Source organism: Atta cephalotes (genome assembly GCF_000143395.1).
Source record: "Atta cephalotes unplaced genomic scaffold scaffold00012, whole genome shotgun sequence".
NCBI lineage: Eukaryota > Metazoa > Arthropoda > Insecta > Hymenoptera > Formicidae > Atta > Atta cephalotes.
Window position 1 is genome coordinate 402,227 of NW_012130076.1, and position 18,396 is coordinate 420,622.

An 18,396-nucleotide genomic window follows, 5' to 3' on the forward strand; every position below is an offset into this window, starting at 1 on the left:
AGAGAGAGAGAGAGAAATACATTATATTAGATAAATATTTTCTTAGAGAAAGTTCTATATCATGTATAGGGAAAAATCTGTCACTCAAATTGGAAAATAATGCGACATTGCATTTAATGTTCCGCCTTATTAATTTATGTCACAGTTAATATATCAAATTTGTTTCTACAAAAATTTTTATTCACACCAAAAATCAAACAACAAATTTTGTTTTTTATCGCACAAATGAACACTTTCACAAAGTACTCAGTACTCTAAGTACTTACATAATAAAAAATCATTTTTATTGAAATCATTTTTAAGATTCCTCCAGAAATGAAACATGAAACAAAAAGGAAATTCATGTGCCACACTGTACTACGCGTTCACATTGATAACGATCATTCGTTCCCGTATCCTCGCCTCGTAATAATCTCAAGAAACGCGCGTGGTGAACCTCCACGCGAGAACTGAGCCACATAGTAGATACGCGATTTTCTTTATACAGTCCGGCGGTTAAGAGAAAAATATCGTTCTAAATATTATCCTGTACAGTACACAGCCGCAGAGGATACTTTCATTCGCGACACGCGAGTGCACCTGGAGAAATATTGTCCAACGTAGGATGGGACGTGGTTGTCATCCCATCACATAGAATTCTAGCAACAATGATCGTAATTATATGGAAATGGAGAGAGGGCGTACTTATGGTATACGAAAAATGATCTCAATTGAAATAAAAATCGTTTTTTATGTCAAATTCCGAGATACTGATCGCGGAATATTATGAAAAGAACAAGTGATCGCTATTTTTCTAAATGCATCGCAAAATATTTATTTATAACCAACAGGATGGCGTCAATTATAAAACAAATAAGTAGGAGAGATTCGAAGAGATTCTAGGTCTCTGTATAGAATATTATTGTTTTATCTATTGGAAACCGCATTGGGAACATCAATCCGAATGCACTTTCGGCGCTTTACAATTTCCTGCGGTTCTTATTGTCTCTGATCGATCCGAGGTATCTCTTGCCAGTACTTTTTCCGCCATAATTTTACGCGCTCTAGAACACACGCGTTATACCTGATGCGTCTACTCCTCCCGATGCGCGCCGTGGAAACGAAGGTGCACGTCCGTGTGTAATGAACACGAGCCGATCTCCTGCCTGCATGCGGAGTCTTTCGCGCTCGTGCTTGAACGTTCAGCAGTTTAATGCCTCGCGCCTAATTGCCGTGCCGCAATTGCCGTAGATGCAACGTAGATATATCGTCGGAGCCTGTCTGTTGTGAAAACGTGGAATTAACAATGGAGCTGGAGCGGGCTTAAGTTCTTTTTTTACGCGCTTGCCAGATAATTAACGTTAATTGAGGTTCAACGGCATCGGTCGACATTGATACGTATCTTCACGCGCTTGCGCGCCAGTATCTTTTTTATTAATAATTTGGAATTATATTTCTCTCGGATGGCACCAGCGTTTACGCATTGTCATATTGAGTAAACGCATAATAGCGCTTGATTGCCGCTTAATGTGTGTAGATTGATAGCAATTCTAAAGCGAAAACTTTTACTTTACTTATGCGTACGCACTTATACGGCCTTTGCAATAAGTATAAAAATTGATATAAAATGTTCTAATAAAGTAAACAAATTTTAATTTTTGTTATTCTTTGATTCTTATTTTCTTATTATCGTTTTTCTTTTCCAAGAAAATACAATAAATTGAGGGTGCTTTGTACTTATAATCAAGGCTGTAATTAGTGGGAAAAGTTAATAAATACTCTTCTAATGTGTGTTTACCAGCTTTTTCCAGTAATCAAACGATACTTACGTTGCTATATAATGTAATATATAGGATATCCTAGAACTGCTTTTTAATCATTGCTTCTATGGAAAAATATATAGGAAAAATAAATATATATAAATATAAATATTAATATATATATATATATATATAATATAAATATTAATAAATATTAATATATATATAAATATAAATATAAATATAAATATAAATATATATATAAATATATATATAAATATAAATATGAATATAAATAGGAAAAGTGAAAGAAAGATTCTTCCTAGGGGGGAGGGAGGGGGAAAGGGGAATGTTCAAGGAACTTTATCACAACTTTTTAATTTTTAGCACTGCTCATCTTTATAGATAATCAAAATAAAATTTTATTGAAGCGGAATTTATTTGTGTAAGATTTATTAAAGAAAAATCTTGTCATGTCTATCCATTGCAATTCTTGATTTTAATGGTTACTGATCGATAGTTGAACAATACTTCAATTAAAATTGATTTAATTTATGTCAAAAAATTTTTAATGAACAAATTTTTACTAAACATTGGTTAATTCTTGAAAATATGTTTCATTTTTTTTTTAATATTTTGTAGAGTATTCTTTAACTTTACAATGTAATAATGTATTCAAGTCATTTCAACAATTTTAAGTGAGGAAAATCAAAGAAGATTATGAAATTATAATAAAAAATGAATCAAATTAGAAAACTATGTCCTAGCGGTTAGTTTCATTATAACTTGTACAATAGATAATTTTACATATCGTCACTATTATATAGCTTCCTACTTTTGATTGACTTTCACATGCAACTATATTTATTTTTAAATGAATATATTTCACAATCATATATTTAAAAGAAAAAGATTCTTATTAATAAAGTTTACACAATTACAAAATTTTATAGAATTATTAATTTTATAGAACTACAAATTTTTATAGGGAATAAACAAAATGTGACTGCTAAAAATCTTGATGAAAAGTACAAAATGAAAAGATTTATGTCTCTTAGAAATAATTGATTTACATAGAAATTTGAGGCAAAAATAATACAAATTTAATTTATATACAAATTTCTTATTTGCTTATTTCATTAGCTTATATAATGCAGTATACAAATTGTGATTATTTTAAATCGGGTACAAGGACTTATGCACTATGATCTATATATAAGGTACCTTTTCGAAGTGTAGAAGTTTGGCTGATTTTCTGTAGGTGCAAAGCAAAAGTTATGCTTTGCTTACTACCGCTTTCCCGAAGAACGGCAACAAAATTTATTAATACTTTGCGTGTTCTCAACAAATCAGTAGCGCAGGTACGTTTGTATGTATTATAATACATTGCACAATCCCACATTATAAATACTATCGTATCACTAACGCCCGATTATTATTATTATTATTATTATTATTATTATTATTATTATTATTATTATCATCTCGTTTTTTTAAATCGGTTCATGGCACAAAATTTCATTTCATTCTCTGTGAAGTGCCAAATAATGTACAAATAATGTATATTGTAATTATTTAATACTTAAAAATAGAGAATATGCAAAGAAAAAAATAATTTTTCATATATAGTAGTTAATGTTGCATTAATCAATCGTTTTAGCTTAACTTTGATGTTCTATTGTATTATCGGTTATTTTTCTTAAGATAACATTCTATATTATCGCAATATTCTTTAAACTCAAATGAAAATGTGCGTTTCATCTTAGTTTCATCTTCGTTTTTGTGAATTTATATCGAGATTTTTAATCCTCGAATTTTTTATTTCTTTAATAACATATCTTGAAATAGATATATCGAACTGATAAAAAATATAATTTTACATTTCATCAGAATGTATTTTAGAAAAACCGAATTTATAGAACACAAAAGTCAAGGGATATATTGTCTATTGTTTGCAAACGATCGTTCTAAAGTCTATGATTTGCGAGTCTTGGATCAATTGGATCTTCTATGATCTGCACACTTTTCACTTTCGGCCGGGCCGCCGTACGCTCGCCATATTTTCCACTTGAAGGATTTTTTTCGCCATCCAGATTGCTCGTTTCGTAACTCGACTTGCCGAAATAGGATTCTGTAGGATTGCCGATCAAGTCCCGAGGATCATTTGATGTTAATCGCGCTAGTTCACGTAGAGGACTAGTAGAGAACGAACTTTGATCCTTCGGGGGTTGATCGTCACCGAGATCATAATTGGACTGTTGTGCTAATTCCTCAATACTTTTGGCATATTGAACAAGATATTGTTGCAACAAAGCTTTCAAGTTCATGTTTGGCGTTGCCTTGCGTTGTATAGGTGGCACACCGTCTACTCTTAGAATAATTACGGGTATCAAGGAGCTTCCAGCTTGCACGAAAGTCGGCTGCACATTGAGAATAGATGCAGGATTTTTGATATACTGCGAGATAGACGGATTGTAATTCAATAAATCCGAGTACTGTAGATTTGAGTAGCTGTTCAGATTCTTGTCTCCTATGTTCTTTTTAGCCAAATTGCTGTCAGCTAGGAAAATAATTCTTAAGTAATCGCATGATCACGACATATCGTGTAGTAAAAGTTTTTGATATTTTTTATTATAGTTACGTGGTATAATAATTATGGTTAGAAACTCTAATTTTATAGTTATTACTATTGTATTATAATGTCAATAATAATAATATTTATCACAGCTCCACCAAAAAATTAATAATAATTGGCGAAAATTTTAAATTATTATATAATTAAATTATGCAATCATTTTTTCACTAGTGTGTTTCGATAAAATATCTTATTAAAATAGCTTACCTGATGAAGTGAAAAATCTGATAGGTTTCGTATTCTTCTCCGCGTTGTTAATGTATTCCGGATTCGGACTGTTCACCATGTATTTCGAGATCGGTCTTAACGTCTCGTATCGATTTTTCGGATTTTTCCCGGTTAACTTGAGAGGATTCTTCGGCGATAGAGTTGTCGAGGGGACTGAATATATGGGTGAAATTCCACTGCCAGCTTTGACTTGCTGCGAAGCTGTCTGCTTATGGTTAATGAAGCTTTGATATCCCTGTCGAAACGCTTGCTGTTGCTGCTGCAAGCGGGATAGGGAATTGGTCGAGATGAACGGGATTCTTGAATTGGAGGATTCCGGCGCCAACGGAAACTGCACTGGGCCCTGTGACATCACGCTGCCTTCCGTAGAGGCAGATTCGTAGACCTGCGAGGCGTCCTGATCCTTAGCTGCCTGTAATGCAGCCAATGATGGGTATTCGGAATAAGTCTCGTACGTCTTAGGCGGCTCGTCGGACACTCTGCCATCTGGATACTTCCAGAATATCTTGTTTTCGTATCTGACACCGTTTTCCACTGTGTATCGAGGCAAATTGGGGAACGGTCTAGCATCCTTTGAGTAGTTAGACCCATCGTCGGACCCGGGAGTCGAAGATTCCACTGTATTTAAACCTGGTCGTGCGTAATCACGAGAATTTAGATGTTCCGAGAAAGCAGCAGTCTCATGGGGACTGGACGTCGAGGATTTCGTTGCACCTTGCTTCGGTCTGGAGTAACTCTGCATGTTTATTGTGTGCTGAAGACTCTGTCCCAGATATCTTTGGATGTATAACGGATTCGGAGTGACATAAGTATATCGACTTAAACTAGAGGCTGTATAACTTCGTGGATCTTGAGTAACGTAACCCGTTATTGCTTCCGCAGGACCAAACGTCAAAGATTGCGGCGTTGTAGACGCGTGTATACCATCCTGAAAATCTACATTCGAGTACGCATCAATGGAGGGTCTGGTAATCGGCGTGAATTCTTGATAAGTTTCAGAATCGGATGTCTTCATCAATTTCGTTCGTAGCCCAAATACTTGTGGTAATTTTGTCATAGAATTATAATACTGATAGTTTGATCCTGTCGAAGTACGGAACCTCTGTTGTTCAAAATTGATTGAGCCAGAAATCGGTTTTCGATTGCTCGGCAATACCTTTTCAATTATGGTCCTCGGAAGAAACGGGCTGATGGATTCTTCGATGCTCACTGTGGTTCCGGTTTTTCCCGCAGGAAAGTAATAATTGTATTTTCGTGGGGCAAGCAGGGAATTTCGGTCGAATCCATAATTTCCAAGGCCGTTATTCACGGTGCGTTTTGACTTCTCATCGGTCATATTATCTTCGATTGTACCGTTATCAAAATCTAGAAGTATTATAGGCGGTAGGATTGGTAACATTTCCTCAACATTTTCTCTTTGCTTCTCTTCCTCTTCCTTTCTTCTCTCGGCGTCTGAAACATCGGCAGCATCATCGATAATAGGACGTTCGATGCTGTCCGAGTCGTTCACCTTGATCTCTCTGCTTCCGGTAGTCTCCGTGCAGAGCCCGTGTATCAATAGAAATGTGGCGATCTGAAAGTCAGGGGCATGTGTAAGAAATCGCACCAGATGCGATGTAACAATGTGTTGGTCATCGATCTCCGGCAAAGGAGATCTCACTTTCACTTCCCTTCTCTGTTTAGTATGTATGATTGGAAAGAAATACTGATTGAATTATTTTAGATTGAATTTTCTCCGTAATAATATACATTCAAAAAGAATGTGTAATTAATTAAATATTATGTTTATATTTTATGAAAATATTGTCGAAATGATAATCCGGTTATGATAAAAATAACAATCGCATATCAATCGGTAATTACAAAAATAACGATCGCATAATTGTCATCTAGGAGGAAAGCGAAGCTAAAGATATGGAAAGATATTCCTGTAAGGTCAGAGTCAAGTGTGTCGGTCAATACCATAACGGGTTTCATTCGTTGCGCACTTGCGATTTTCACCGCTTTCTTTAGGTAAACGTCGCTATATAGATAACGATAGCAGAAAATATTGCTTTCCATTTGTGCAATAAAAAATCATAAAGAATTTACTATAACCTTAAAAGCTGGATATATATTACATTATTTAATCATTTATGTTAAAATATTTAATCTATTGTAATATTATTTGTAAAATATTAATTAATGGAATCATAGATGTACTTAACTTACATATTTATAAAGACAACATTAAAATAATTTATAAGAGAAATTAAAAAATTAATATTACAATTTAAAAAATATATAAAAATTAAGAATATCAAATTAGGAATCAACTAAAATTCAAATACTGCAAATAAAATGAATAATTTATATATTTATGCTTTTCGGGAAATTATTCATACTTTAATTAAAGCGTATATAAATTAAGTATATCTATAAGTAGCGATATATATTTAAATTTAATCTGATTTTTTTCTATTTTCCTGAACTAAACATGCCGACTGTTCTCAAATTACAATTCTGGTATTAATAACCCAATAAATATTCAGCATGCGACACATGATGAAAATAGATGCGCGTGCAGCGCGTCGAATGTGGTCATCGCGGTCGGTCGTCAGCTCGTCAATCAATTCGAAATTGGCGGTGACAAAGATGTAAAAACGCGATGTGTCGCAATTGAAGAGATGTCAAATTTCACGCCGATCTCCCCGATCGTTCACATTACGTCGTCGGCGCGAAACGCGTAGTGTTACCTAATGCCAAAAAATGCGTTCGCGAATCGAAAGAAGCGTTGCGTGCAGATGAGATGTGTGGCTCATCCTTCTTGCTGACTTTCACTGGCTTACTCAAGAGCATCTGCTGTAGCTACTTTATCACCGCCTCTTCGCGTATGGACCGTGATCAGAAAAAAAATTTGTGGCACTTTCACCGCAATTACGTCCGGTTGAGTCCAGGAAACATTTATTCGACCACACATAAAAAAAAAGAAAATTTTTTGCAACTGACGTGCCGAAAAATGGCACGATTGATGTCTTTCCATTAAAATATTTTTCACGGATTTTCAGTTTTAAAGCTTCGGTCGGATTATTAAATTTGAACATCTGTAACCGCGAGACTTTACGCGCAATCAATTCCTATCGATAATATGTTATTCGTGAGTGACTGAAGTCAACACGCGGCTATTAGCTTCGCAATTACGTATAACTGTGTCAGTAACATTTATCGCAATGTCATTTTATTATTAAAATTATAAAGTTGTTATTTAAAAAGGATTGATGCAGGATGTTAATATCATACAAGCAAAAATTATTATTTTTATTTTTGTATTAATTATACAGAAACAAAGGGATAAATAAAAATTACAAATATAGAAAAACATGAAAATTTATTTTTTTCTTAATATATTTTTTTACATTAAAATTTCAATAAAATTGAAGACAATATAACAGTTATATCTTTCTCTATAAGAAAATGTAACATTGATAAAGATAGCTAACAGAAAATTAAAAATAAATTTTAATTTTACAACTTTATAACGAGAATTACAGAGAAATCAAAATATGTAAATATGATGTTCCTATTAAATTTAATTTTTAATTTTATAACAGAATATATATTATATATAATAAATATTAATCATACCATTACTTAATAAAATGGAAGAGGAAATTGAGGAAAACAAGAACAGAGCGTTAAATATATAAAACAATTTTAATTTAAGTACTTACGTAGAATCTAGCGAAACTCATGACGGTCGACCTTAACCTGCTAGCTTGGCGGACTTGTCGTGTATGTTTGGTACTGATGAAGCTGAGGCCAGAACATCCCACCTTATATGCCCTCGCTCCTGGTGTGAGAAGGACACCATCATTATAGTTTCACCACAGCGAAACGAACGCTATTCGCGTTCGATACGGAAAGACATCTGCCAGTAGCGTAGCGACGTTTGACAGATCGATACACCGATATGCGAATTTTTTTTATTCTTTTTACGTTACGTAAATAAATATATTCTATAAATGGATTAACCGGAAAGTTTCTATGTTAGAATAAAGGATATATCGGAGAACTAGATGCTATAAATTGTTTGTTAGTAAAAAGCGAATCTAAAATTCATAATGTGAAATAGAATTTTAGCGATTTTTTAAAAACTTATATAATTTATAATAATTTATATTAAATTTATTTAACACGTTTTACTCAAACTGACGCGATCAAATATTAACAATATATTTACACAAATACTAACAATATTATTGACATTGATAGTTAACTGATGGATTGACAGAGAATCTCTGACTTGGATTTTTCAGAAGATTCCAGTAAATTACACATTTACAGAAAAAGAAAGCGCATAACGACTAACAAAGCAAACAGAAATTTAAACAGTTAAGTTTGCGTGCCTACACCGTTGAGTTCATCTCTAACAGCTTTCTCGTGTGGACTCTGTTGATATGTTGCACTCACATAAATACTTGCATATACTTGTAGGTTTCTTGACATAAGACATACCTTCATCATTACCTCTCGTCTATCAACGCAGTTTATTTAGTCTATCTGAATGTGCAACATAAACTATCACAAATACCGGTATACAGACAGAATACTTATATAATCAGCTACTCTTGTACGAGCTTATTGCTGATAACTGATAAATAATTTTGTTCGTGTACTTGATGGAATAGTAGAACTTGTGTAATAATGTCGTGTCATAAGTAATATATACTATTGTTTTCGTAATAACACTCGTAGAAAGAAGACAAGAGCGTGGCCTTGTCGTTTATCAATGGCAGATCTTCTATTGCGCGACTTAATCACTCGATCATTTATTTTTTTAATATTGAAATTATTTTTAGATGTTATGAATGCTATGTTTCATATTTTAAAACCCGTAATATATTTAACAATCTTACGTGATTGTTTGGTTACAGTTCTCTCTATCGAGAATCCCGATACTTTCGAGAACCTGACCCGATCTCGATAAAAAAATCCCGTTCCGATCCGACCTGATCTATTCAGGTTCTCATACACCTCTATTACATACGTAACTTCATTAATAAATTAAATGCATTTAATAAATTAAACATAGAAATATATTAAATACAAGAATTAAGTATAAGAATTAAATATAGAAAAACAAAAATATAAAAATATCTTAATTTTTTTAAATAATTCTTTATAAGACTTCATATAAAATGTTAAAAAGAATATTATTCACAAGTAAATAATGTCAGAAAAATATATTATATTATTATTAAAAATTGTATTTATACAAATTTTTAACTTTTATTATGCGCAATAAACGGTGATAATGTACAAGAAATAATTATTACTTTAAATAAAAAATATTTTTGTGAAATTATATTATATAAATGTAAAATAATTACATAATTAATTATTTAACTATATAGTGTATATAATTAATAAATTCTATATACCTACATTTTTAATTTATTTTGCAAGTCAGAAAAGAAAGGTATTACCAGCTGTGTTTTCTATTTTAAATTTTATTGAAAATTGTAAACAAAATATTTACTAGACACATCTTTACAAACGTAAAAGAGAACAGTATAAAAAGGTTTTATGTAATCTTCAATGAAAGACTAGATGCGATGATGCTGACCTCTGTCACATTCTTTTCTCGATATCCACATATGCCTCGATCATCATATGATCGGTATCGCTAATAATCGAGTTTTAAAAACTGTACTGACCCTTGTGTACATATGACATTCGTCAATCGTCATGCCACTTATGGCAGTTCTCATTATTCAGACTTGCGCTTCTTAAGCGCAAAGTTTACTTTCGATGGGAGAAAACCTCCTTCCAGCTTTATCGGCCTTTCTTTGTACCTGTAACAGTTATAACGGGTAATTATAATGATACGGCATTCTCTGGTACATCTTATTATTCACGCTACTATACCTGGCAGTATCCTGTGCAGCAATGACTTTGCTTGGTATGTAAGTATCAAGTAGCGACCTCGGTTCCGAGGGCAAGGAGTGATCTTGCACCGGCAAGGTCTGCTCGTCTTCGAAGGAGTTTCGAATAGGTTCCAATTGCGTGCTACCAGCTTTAAAGTCATGTGGAGGGAATTGCGGCGGTACGAAATGAGGTTTGGGCTCATCAGGCACCTGTTCGAAATGAAACAAAATTACGGTGATTGTTACGTAGAATAAAACGATTTTAGAAGAGAACTCTCAAGCAAGAATAATCCTGCAGGATGTCGTAAATATATAATATATAATAAACACTGATAGAAAAAGTTTTTATATTTGTGATATAATTACATAATATCGTACTTATAGTTATTACTACTGTAATATTAATAATAATAATAATTATATTTATAGTTTTATAAAAATATATAGTTGGAATTTAAAATGATTATAATTATGATGGGAACAACGCTGTTTTATTCGTTCTTTTTGTAATAATAATTTGATAATGACTTTACAATTTTTTATGATAATAACGATAACTATTTAAAAATTAAATTGGGAATATGACTTTTTTGAAAAGTAACTTGCCATCATTACGCATTATTTATTGAAAAACGTAATTTACTTGTTACTTGCCGATGCGTTACTTTTACTCGCTATTTTAATTCGTTGCAATACTTTTTTTCAATAAATAAAGCATAATGGTGACAAATTACCTTTTAAACTGACAAGTGACTTTCTCAACTTTAGCTTTTAATTATTTATCATTACTGTCAAAAAATTGCAAGGTCATTACCAAATCATTATAAGTAAAAATAACGGCATTATTTATCTCTTATCCTTGATTATTATTAATATTAAAACAATAATAATCATAATTATACTATGTAATTATAGTCATAGATATCAAAAATTTCTTCTTAGTGTATATTTGTAATAAAAAATCAGAAGAAAATTTTATTTAAAAAATATTTTATATTTTTTACCTTGAAACGCATATGTTTTAATTAAACGGAAGGAAAAGAATTGTTAAAAATATGCAATATATACTTTTCATTCATCGTTTTTTAAGTCAATATAATAGTATTATATTTAAAAAAAATTAAATTATTAATAGGAAATATTATGCGTTTCTATTTGTTAAAATAAAATTAATATGTCAATAGAAAACACATAGACAGCAGCATGACAAAAGAGGTAATTAAGCTATATTAATTAGATAGCGATATCATTCCGTTAACGAGGTTAATTTATTTCTATTACAAAACACCGATTTTCGATCAACATAATCATGTAAGTAAATCACGCTGAGTGAAATATTAATCATGGCACTCTAGAATTTATTTCTATCTATTACAATTACACCAACCTTAATAAAATTTTGTGGGAGGTCCTGGCTAATCTGCTCCTGCAAGACTTCCTTCGGTACTTCGTGGCCGATTGTCGATGCGATATACAGCTGTTGCTGATTTGCGCGAAGATAGTTATCCTGAATGTAGGCTGGTAGACGAGTGTAAAGATTGCTATAAGCGGTAGTGGGATCGCTGTAAATTATGCCGGGCTGCATGTAAACTAATTGGTGCACATACTGCGGTTGCGAAGGCGTGATGTAAGCTTGCGTATGTAATAAAGGCTTTTCTTGAGCTAGCGATTGCTGGGGTTGGACATAGAAGGGTGTCGTCAATGGTTGGGCCGAGTTGATTTTTTTTTTGTGTGAACTTGGATTTGCATATGTCAATTCTTTCGGCGCCTGAAATATTCACGATTGTGTGACGAGTAAAACAGAATTGACAAAAAACCGACTTGTAGTCGGTTCAAATCAATGCTAAAATATTCGTGAAGCTGTTTGCAGGAAGAAAGCCTAACGTTTCTCTTTCACATTGCATTAAATCACAATATTGCGACACGATTAGTGCTACATAATCATTTGCACAAGAATACAATTTACTTGGGAGAGTTGCATTCACGCAAATTAAATTTACCTTGGTCGTGAACGTTACTGGCTCGACAGCAGAATAAGGTTGTTTTACGGAAGAGATCAATTGTTTTTGATTATGTACGGGGGCATATACGGGTATGGAAATTTGTTGAGCCGCGTGGTTGACAAACTGTAACGGAGGTTGCGTCAGTCCAGCACCTTTTAGATTCACTAAGGGATTAACATCCAAATGAGAATAATAGGGAAGCAATTGTGCCACCGGAATGTCAATGTAAGCAGGATCTGCGAAATGAAAAAGTTAAATCAAATTTTATATTCTCTCTTTTAATAGTTATTTATTTTAATAGTTATTTTAAAAACTTTGTCTATTAAATGAATTTAGATTCTTTTTTCTTTCTTAATTTTAAAAAATAAGACTTACTTATTGTCTTTTCTCCATATAATTAAATGTAATAATTTTTTTTTATTCCATTATTAATTTATAATTTTGTAATTTTTAACATAATAATTTAGATATGAGTAAAAAATTTATATAAAATTATTATTTAAAAAATTCTTGAATATAAATTTGAAGAATAACGACGTATTATAAACATTTCAGTTTGTTGATGTTTACCTTTATTAATGGCTTTCGTGTATTTTTCTGTGACTGCTTTTTGTTGAACACTTTGGATGTGGTTGCCTACTACTATTTCCGGTTGGTAATTTAATTTTTGCGATTCAAAGGCAGTAGGATTAATGCCTTTAGCTATTTCCACTTGCTGTTGATATCCGTCATAATATTGGATCGGTGGAATATTTTGCTGTGACAGAATTTGGTTCGGCTGCTTATATTGTGCTTCTTGTGCAGTATATTGATTGGCTTGAATGTATTCTTCAGGCACCTGCTAATGATAATAAAACAAGAAAATAAAAGAGTTAATAAATGAAGGCACATTTATAGTCGGTAGATTTAAATACATTATTATTTTCCTTCTATTAATATTGTTTATCTTATACAGGTGTCTCAAAATAACTTTGTAATAAAAAATTTACCAAACTTTATAAACATTTTTTTTATTTCCATATATAGAATAAAGTCTTGCAATTTGTCGGTGAAATCCTGAGACACTCTGTATAAATTAAATTTATCTTATGAATAATGTCATTATCAATTATTTTTATATCGATATAAGAATGTAATTAAAAGAAGTAAAAACATTTGAAATTTCGCATATTACAATGTGTGTTTAATTAATATCTTACACTATATTTTATATCCTGAAGTCGCTGAGGTGGGACGTACAGTTCGGGTTGACCCAAAGTATTATATTGGCTTGGTATTTGATACTGCTGTTGATTGGGCTTGGCGGTATATTTCGTTTCATCAGTCTGGATGCTCTCGGCCTTGGTCTTACCCTCCGCCTTCAGAGTATCTCTTTCTATATCTTCTAAATTAATTTTCTTCTCAGCACACGTCGCTGTTACCAGCAGACCCAATATTAAATAGACTTTCTGTAATTGAAAGGGAAAGTTAAAATTACTGTCAATCATCCGTCCACTCTGCTCTTTTATTCTCTTTGTAAAATTCGTCATTCAATTGTGCATAATCTATAAGTTTCTATCAAATATAACATTGATAAATGTCTTTCAAGTTTATAATATAAGTGGCATGATTGGCATGTGTCATGTAAATAAAAAGTTAATTGCTTTCTTGATGCATATCAAAGGAAGGAAAACATATCATTATATTTAGAAAAAATACGATGATAAAATATGATGACATGAAATTATGCTGAAAGTTGAACTCAATAAATTTCAATATGACTTACTAAAAATCGCAAGATTAAGAAATCGTCTTTTTGTCAAATTTATTTATTATAAATTTTTTATTTTTAATTTGAACATATACAAAAGAATGTGTAACAGAAAAAAATTAATAGTCCCTAAATTATACATTATATAATAATAATAATTAATCTAATAACGAAGTGATCAACGATAACGCGTCTTAGTGGCTAATTATATTTTAATCACCATTATCGTTTCTGGTAAAAACGTATTTGCACCGGACACACTTTCACTGCACGCGAAGTTCTGGGTCAAACATCCGGCATGGACCACTCTTATATAGAATGTGTTGTCCCGCCATCGGCGGGGCGGATTGCTCCCTCCTCCAACACGTGTAACACTATATGCACGCATATACATTTCTCTCGTTTTTTTTTTTATTAAATGAATTTTCAGATACATGTTACTGTGCCATGTACCGGGAAAAAGCTACGTTTTTTTAAAAATTTATAACGGAATTTCGAAATATTACTCTAAATATTTTTCAATTTACAGAACGTATCACCAACCACGGAGATAACTATTTTTTTTATTTTGTTATAAAAAAAATTCATTTTATATATTTCTCTGAAAGCAAGTCCGTTTGCACGATATTTTTATTTGTGATTTTTTTAATAAAGTCAATATGTAACTGTTACAAAACTTTTTTCTTATAATAAAGTTTATCTAACAACAAAGTTATGCATTTCTTTTTCGCGGTGGTTATATAATGTGCGGTATTATATAATTAAACTAAATTATTGAAATAACATTTTTAAATAGCGGGGTCATACTTACCATATTGCAAATATATAAAAAAAATAAAGACACGACACAAGGGATTTAGCTCTACTATAAAACCGAATCAGACGTCCGTTCTCTTATATGCCTTTACCCCTACCAGATGTATCTCCTGTTGAGCACTTCACTTCGTGATCAAAGCGTGTGTGATAATCCGTGTCGATCGTGGACCACGCAGAATACTATCGATAGGAGTAAAAGTGAAGATATTCGTTAAATTATTCCCTTGATTTTTTAAATCATATGGCTGGATTTCATTTGAGAGAAAGATTAACGTGTCTTGAAAACTCTATGTAATACATATAACAATATTAAAAATAAATATTTTCCAAGCTTTTATAATCGGTTTTGGAAATAACTGCTTTAGAAATAATATATCAATCATATATCAATTGCTTCTTTTTAATAAAATATTATGTTAAATTAACTCATTAAGTGATCTGCGATGATAGAATATAGGATAGAATTTTATTTTTAATTTTATGTTTTGTGTAGAACGAATTAATTTAAAAATTAAAATATAAAATATAGCACAAAATTAATTAAGCTAAAAATAATATACATTAAAATATATACATAAATGTATATTCAAATACATAGCATATCAAATTATAAATATAGAAATCTATTTCGAAATTTAAAATGATTTAAAATATAGATCATTAAGGATCGGTTATTCCATCTTTTGATAAATTTTACTTGTTAGCTAAATCCGGTAATGTGCGCATGTGATTGAATAATCTTGCTATTTACCCAATAGATAAAATTTAACAAAAGATGGAACAATCGGATTTTAAAGTGGATTTTATAAATTTCGGGAAAGTATAAACAGAGTTTCTAACAAGAGTAATTCTTGACACTCAAGTTAATTAGATAAAAAATAATGATTGAAGTGAAATTGATTGATGTTAAATACACGCGTGTACGTATACAAAAAGATACAAGATACGCTGATGTTTTGTAAACACATAAAAGGAAAACTTTAAGTATGATTAATAGATAAGAAAACGTTATTTTGCCTAGGACGATCATTTTACATCCATCACGAACGGTGGAAAACTAATCCTTTCGTAGAAACATTCGCATCGAAGATGCCACATCGTTAGTGTGAAATTAATCTTCGCGATAGAAAAAAATCGGTTATTAAAACGCAATCTCCTGAGAATGTATATATCGTGTCGAAGTGATCAAATTGCATAGAAACAAGCTTTACCATTTACTTAATCATTAGCGTTCTTTCCACGAACGTTGTTCATGTGATCGGCTATCTGATTGCGTTTAATGTAGAATAAAGAGCGTTAAATGCTGGCATAATAGCGTTATAGGCACTCGTTATTTTCACGTAAATGTTCTCTTGATCTTTTAAAGCCGTATTACTTGCACTGATTATCCATACCTGATTATTCGATTATTACTAAGTTACTAAATTGAGTTGTTTAAATTGAGCGTTTCAATCAATTTTGCAATATAATTTGAACTTAAAATAAATTAAATACAACTTTACTGATTTACATCTCTATAATGAGAATACAAGTATATTACAAATGTAAAAATAATTTTTTACAGCATTAATATTAAAATATATGACATAAAATTTTATTCATATAAATTTGATTAAGATTATCCCTTAAGATATCTTCTCTCTTAATTACAATAATGTTTCCATTAATGCTTGATATAAATTAATTACAAGTTAAATAAGCATTATTTTTTAAATAATTTTAATTAACATTTGATAGAAATTTAATAGAAATAGTTGTGATTCATTATTATCGAAACAAATAATTAAAAATTCGTGATATTATCTATCGTTTATTAATTCAAGTTCTACATAATGAGAAACAAGTTCTACATAATGACCAACGTTAGTTGTCTTCTGCGAACAATGGAGAAAATGATCGATTGGACGATCTCGTAGGAAGTGATGATTTTCGATTATTGAACTACATAATTGCGTATACACTTATGGAAAAGTGGATTATTTTCACCATTGCGTAATAGTTATATACAAGATTGAGCTATGAGATTTGGACGTGTAATTTTGCTTAATTTAAAGGTGATAAGTATTTGGTATTTAAAACAGATGTATATTTTACAATAATTACAATTCGGGAAAAAATTATATTGATAATGAATTACTACAATAATTTTAGTTTTTGTACGATTTTTCTAACATAATTTTGATATATTCGTGTTACTCTAAATTCTTTTAATATGTAATTTTTTTAAACTGTAATTAATATATTAAATGAATACAAAAGCTCGATTCTACAAAAATGTAAGTTCAAGATACTTTACTCAAATTGGCAATTGTACTATTCCATAGAGCATAATTTCTAAGAATCCGTTTTTAAATTCAGTTTTAATAATAAATTAGGCAATTTTTCACTCGCCCAATATATTTATGTACTTGCTAATATAAATAAAATTTTTAACAACACACAAGAAGAATGATTTTGATGAAATAATTAATTGAGGTAAATACAGATACGTGAAATTGATTTTGATAAACATCAAAATAATTATGTAGAAAACTCGAGCATGCTGCGCAATACTGCAAGGAATTTTGACATTTTAGCAACAAGTTTAAGTATGCTACAGAATTAATTTTGATGATTCTAGCAAAATTATCTTCTGATCTGTATATCTAATTAAATTTTTAGACTTCAGCAAAATCGTTTTTTCTGCAGTGCAGATACAAGAGTATACAGAGTATACAGAGTAATTAATCATGTTAATCTTTTACATGTAGATTTTACTATCTAGAATAATATCTTAGTCTATATGATCTGTAATGATACGTTCAAGTTCATGTTTCTTTTCTCTGAATTTTTCGGAATTAGAGCTAACAATAAATCATTTTCGTATACATCAAACAATGTAATTAGTGAAGATGATCGGTTAATAGCTCGCAGAATTGTATTATAGAATGGTGTAAAAGATCGCACTGCACTGATCAGAATAATTTTTCATCTTCTTGTTCATTTGTTCGATCGAAATTTAAATTATAACGATTAGCCGACTAATCACTTAGGCTAACTACTGCTTATCTCATCGATCGCGTGACAAGGTGTTTCTGAAAAATCCTATACAGAGTGCCTATCGTTCTATTCTATCACAGACAATGAAGAAAAGGGCTTCGGTTCGGGAAAGGGGAAAGAGAAGGAGATGGAGAACGGTTTTTCTTGCACAGATTCCTTGCAGGAATGGGTGATCGATGCAGTCGGGAGTCACGGAAGGGAAAGGATCACGAGGATGGAAAGGAGGTAATCGTTCGTCTCGTAATGATTCGCAATCTCTTTGTCGCTCTCTCTCTCTCTC

At 31.4% G+C, this 18,396-nt stretch overlaps 3 protein-coding genes across 3 annotated transcripts in view; all 3 read right to left on the reverse strand.

Annotated features, from left to right (window-relative positions):
* LOC105617326 overlaps window positions 1–460 on the reverse strand; it is a 6,126-nt gene extending 5,666 nt beyond the window's left edge. The window contains exon 1 of the mRNA XM_012198891.1: window positions 359–460. Coding sequence (XP_012054281.1) covers window positions 359–460 — 102 coding nt within the window. The remainder of the gene's footprint in view (window positions 1–358) is intronic.
* Window positions 461–3,706: 3,246 nt separating this feature from the next.
* LOC105617170 lies at window positions 3,707–8,333 on the reverse strand. Its single transcript, XM_012198737.1, has 3 exons — window positions 8,313–8,333; window positions 4,582–6,175; window positions 3,707–4,299 (listed from the first exon to the last, which is right to left on the reverse strand). The coding sequence occupies exons 1-3, from the start codon at window positions 8,331–8,333 to the stop codon at window positions 3,707–3,709; spliced, it is 2,208 nt and encodes a 735-aa protein (XP_012054127.1).
* Window positions 8,334–10,351: 2,018 nt separating this feature from the next.
* Window positions 10,352–13,998, reverse strand: LOC105617327. The gene is made up of 6 exons (XM_012198892.1): window positions 13,711–13,998; window positions 13,082–13,352; window positions 12,509–12,747; window positions 11,896–12,276; window positions 10,510–10,718; window positions 10,352–10,436 (listed from the first exon to the last, which is right to left on the reverse strand). Exons 1-6 carry the CDS (start codon window positions 13,996–13,998, stop codon window positions 10,352–10,354), a joined length of 1,473 nt encoding a protein of 490 aa, XP_012054282.1.
* Between the last annotated feature and the right edge of the window lie 4,398 nt (window positions 13,999–18,396).

What these genes read in the sequence shown, in the direction of transcription:
- LOC105617170 (XM_012198737.1), bottom strand. Translation starts at nt 8,333, where the DNA reads ATGAGTTTCGCTAGATTCTAC. An exon ending in TGAGTTTCGCTAGATTCTAC is followed by an intron (nt 6,176 to 8,312) that starts GTAAGTACTTAA and finishes CCTGACTTTCAG; the next exon opens with ATCGCCACATTTCTATTGAT. An exon ending in CAGATTTTTCACTTCATCAG is followed by an intron (nt 4,300 to 4,581) that starts GTAAGCTATTTT and finishes TTATTTTCCTAG; the next exon opens with CTGACAGCAATTTGGCTAAA.
- LOC105617327 (XM_012198892.1), bottom strand. Translation starts at nt 13,998, where the DNA reads ATGATTGACAGTAATTTTAACTTTCCCTTTCAATTACAGAAAGTCTAT. An exon ending in CACGAAAGCCATTAATAAAG is followed by an intron (nt 12,748 to 13,081) that starts GTAAACATCAAC and finishes TTCATTTCGCAG; the next exon opens with ATCCTGCTTACATTGACATT. An exon ending in CAGTAACGTTCACGACCAAG is followed by an intron (nt 12,277 to 12,508) that starts GTAAATTTAATT and finishes TGAATATTTCAG; the next exon opens with GCGCCGAAAGAATTGACATA.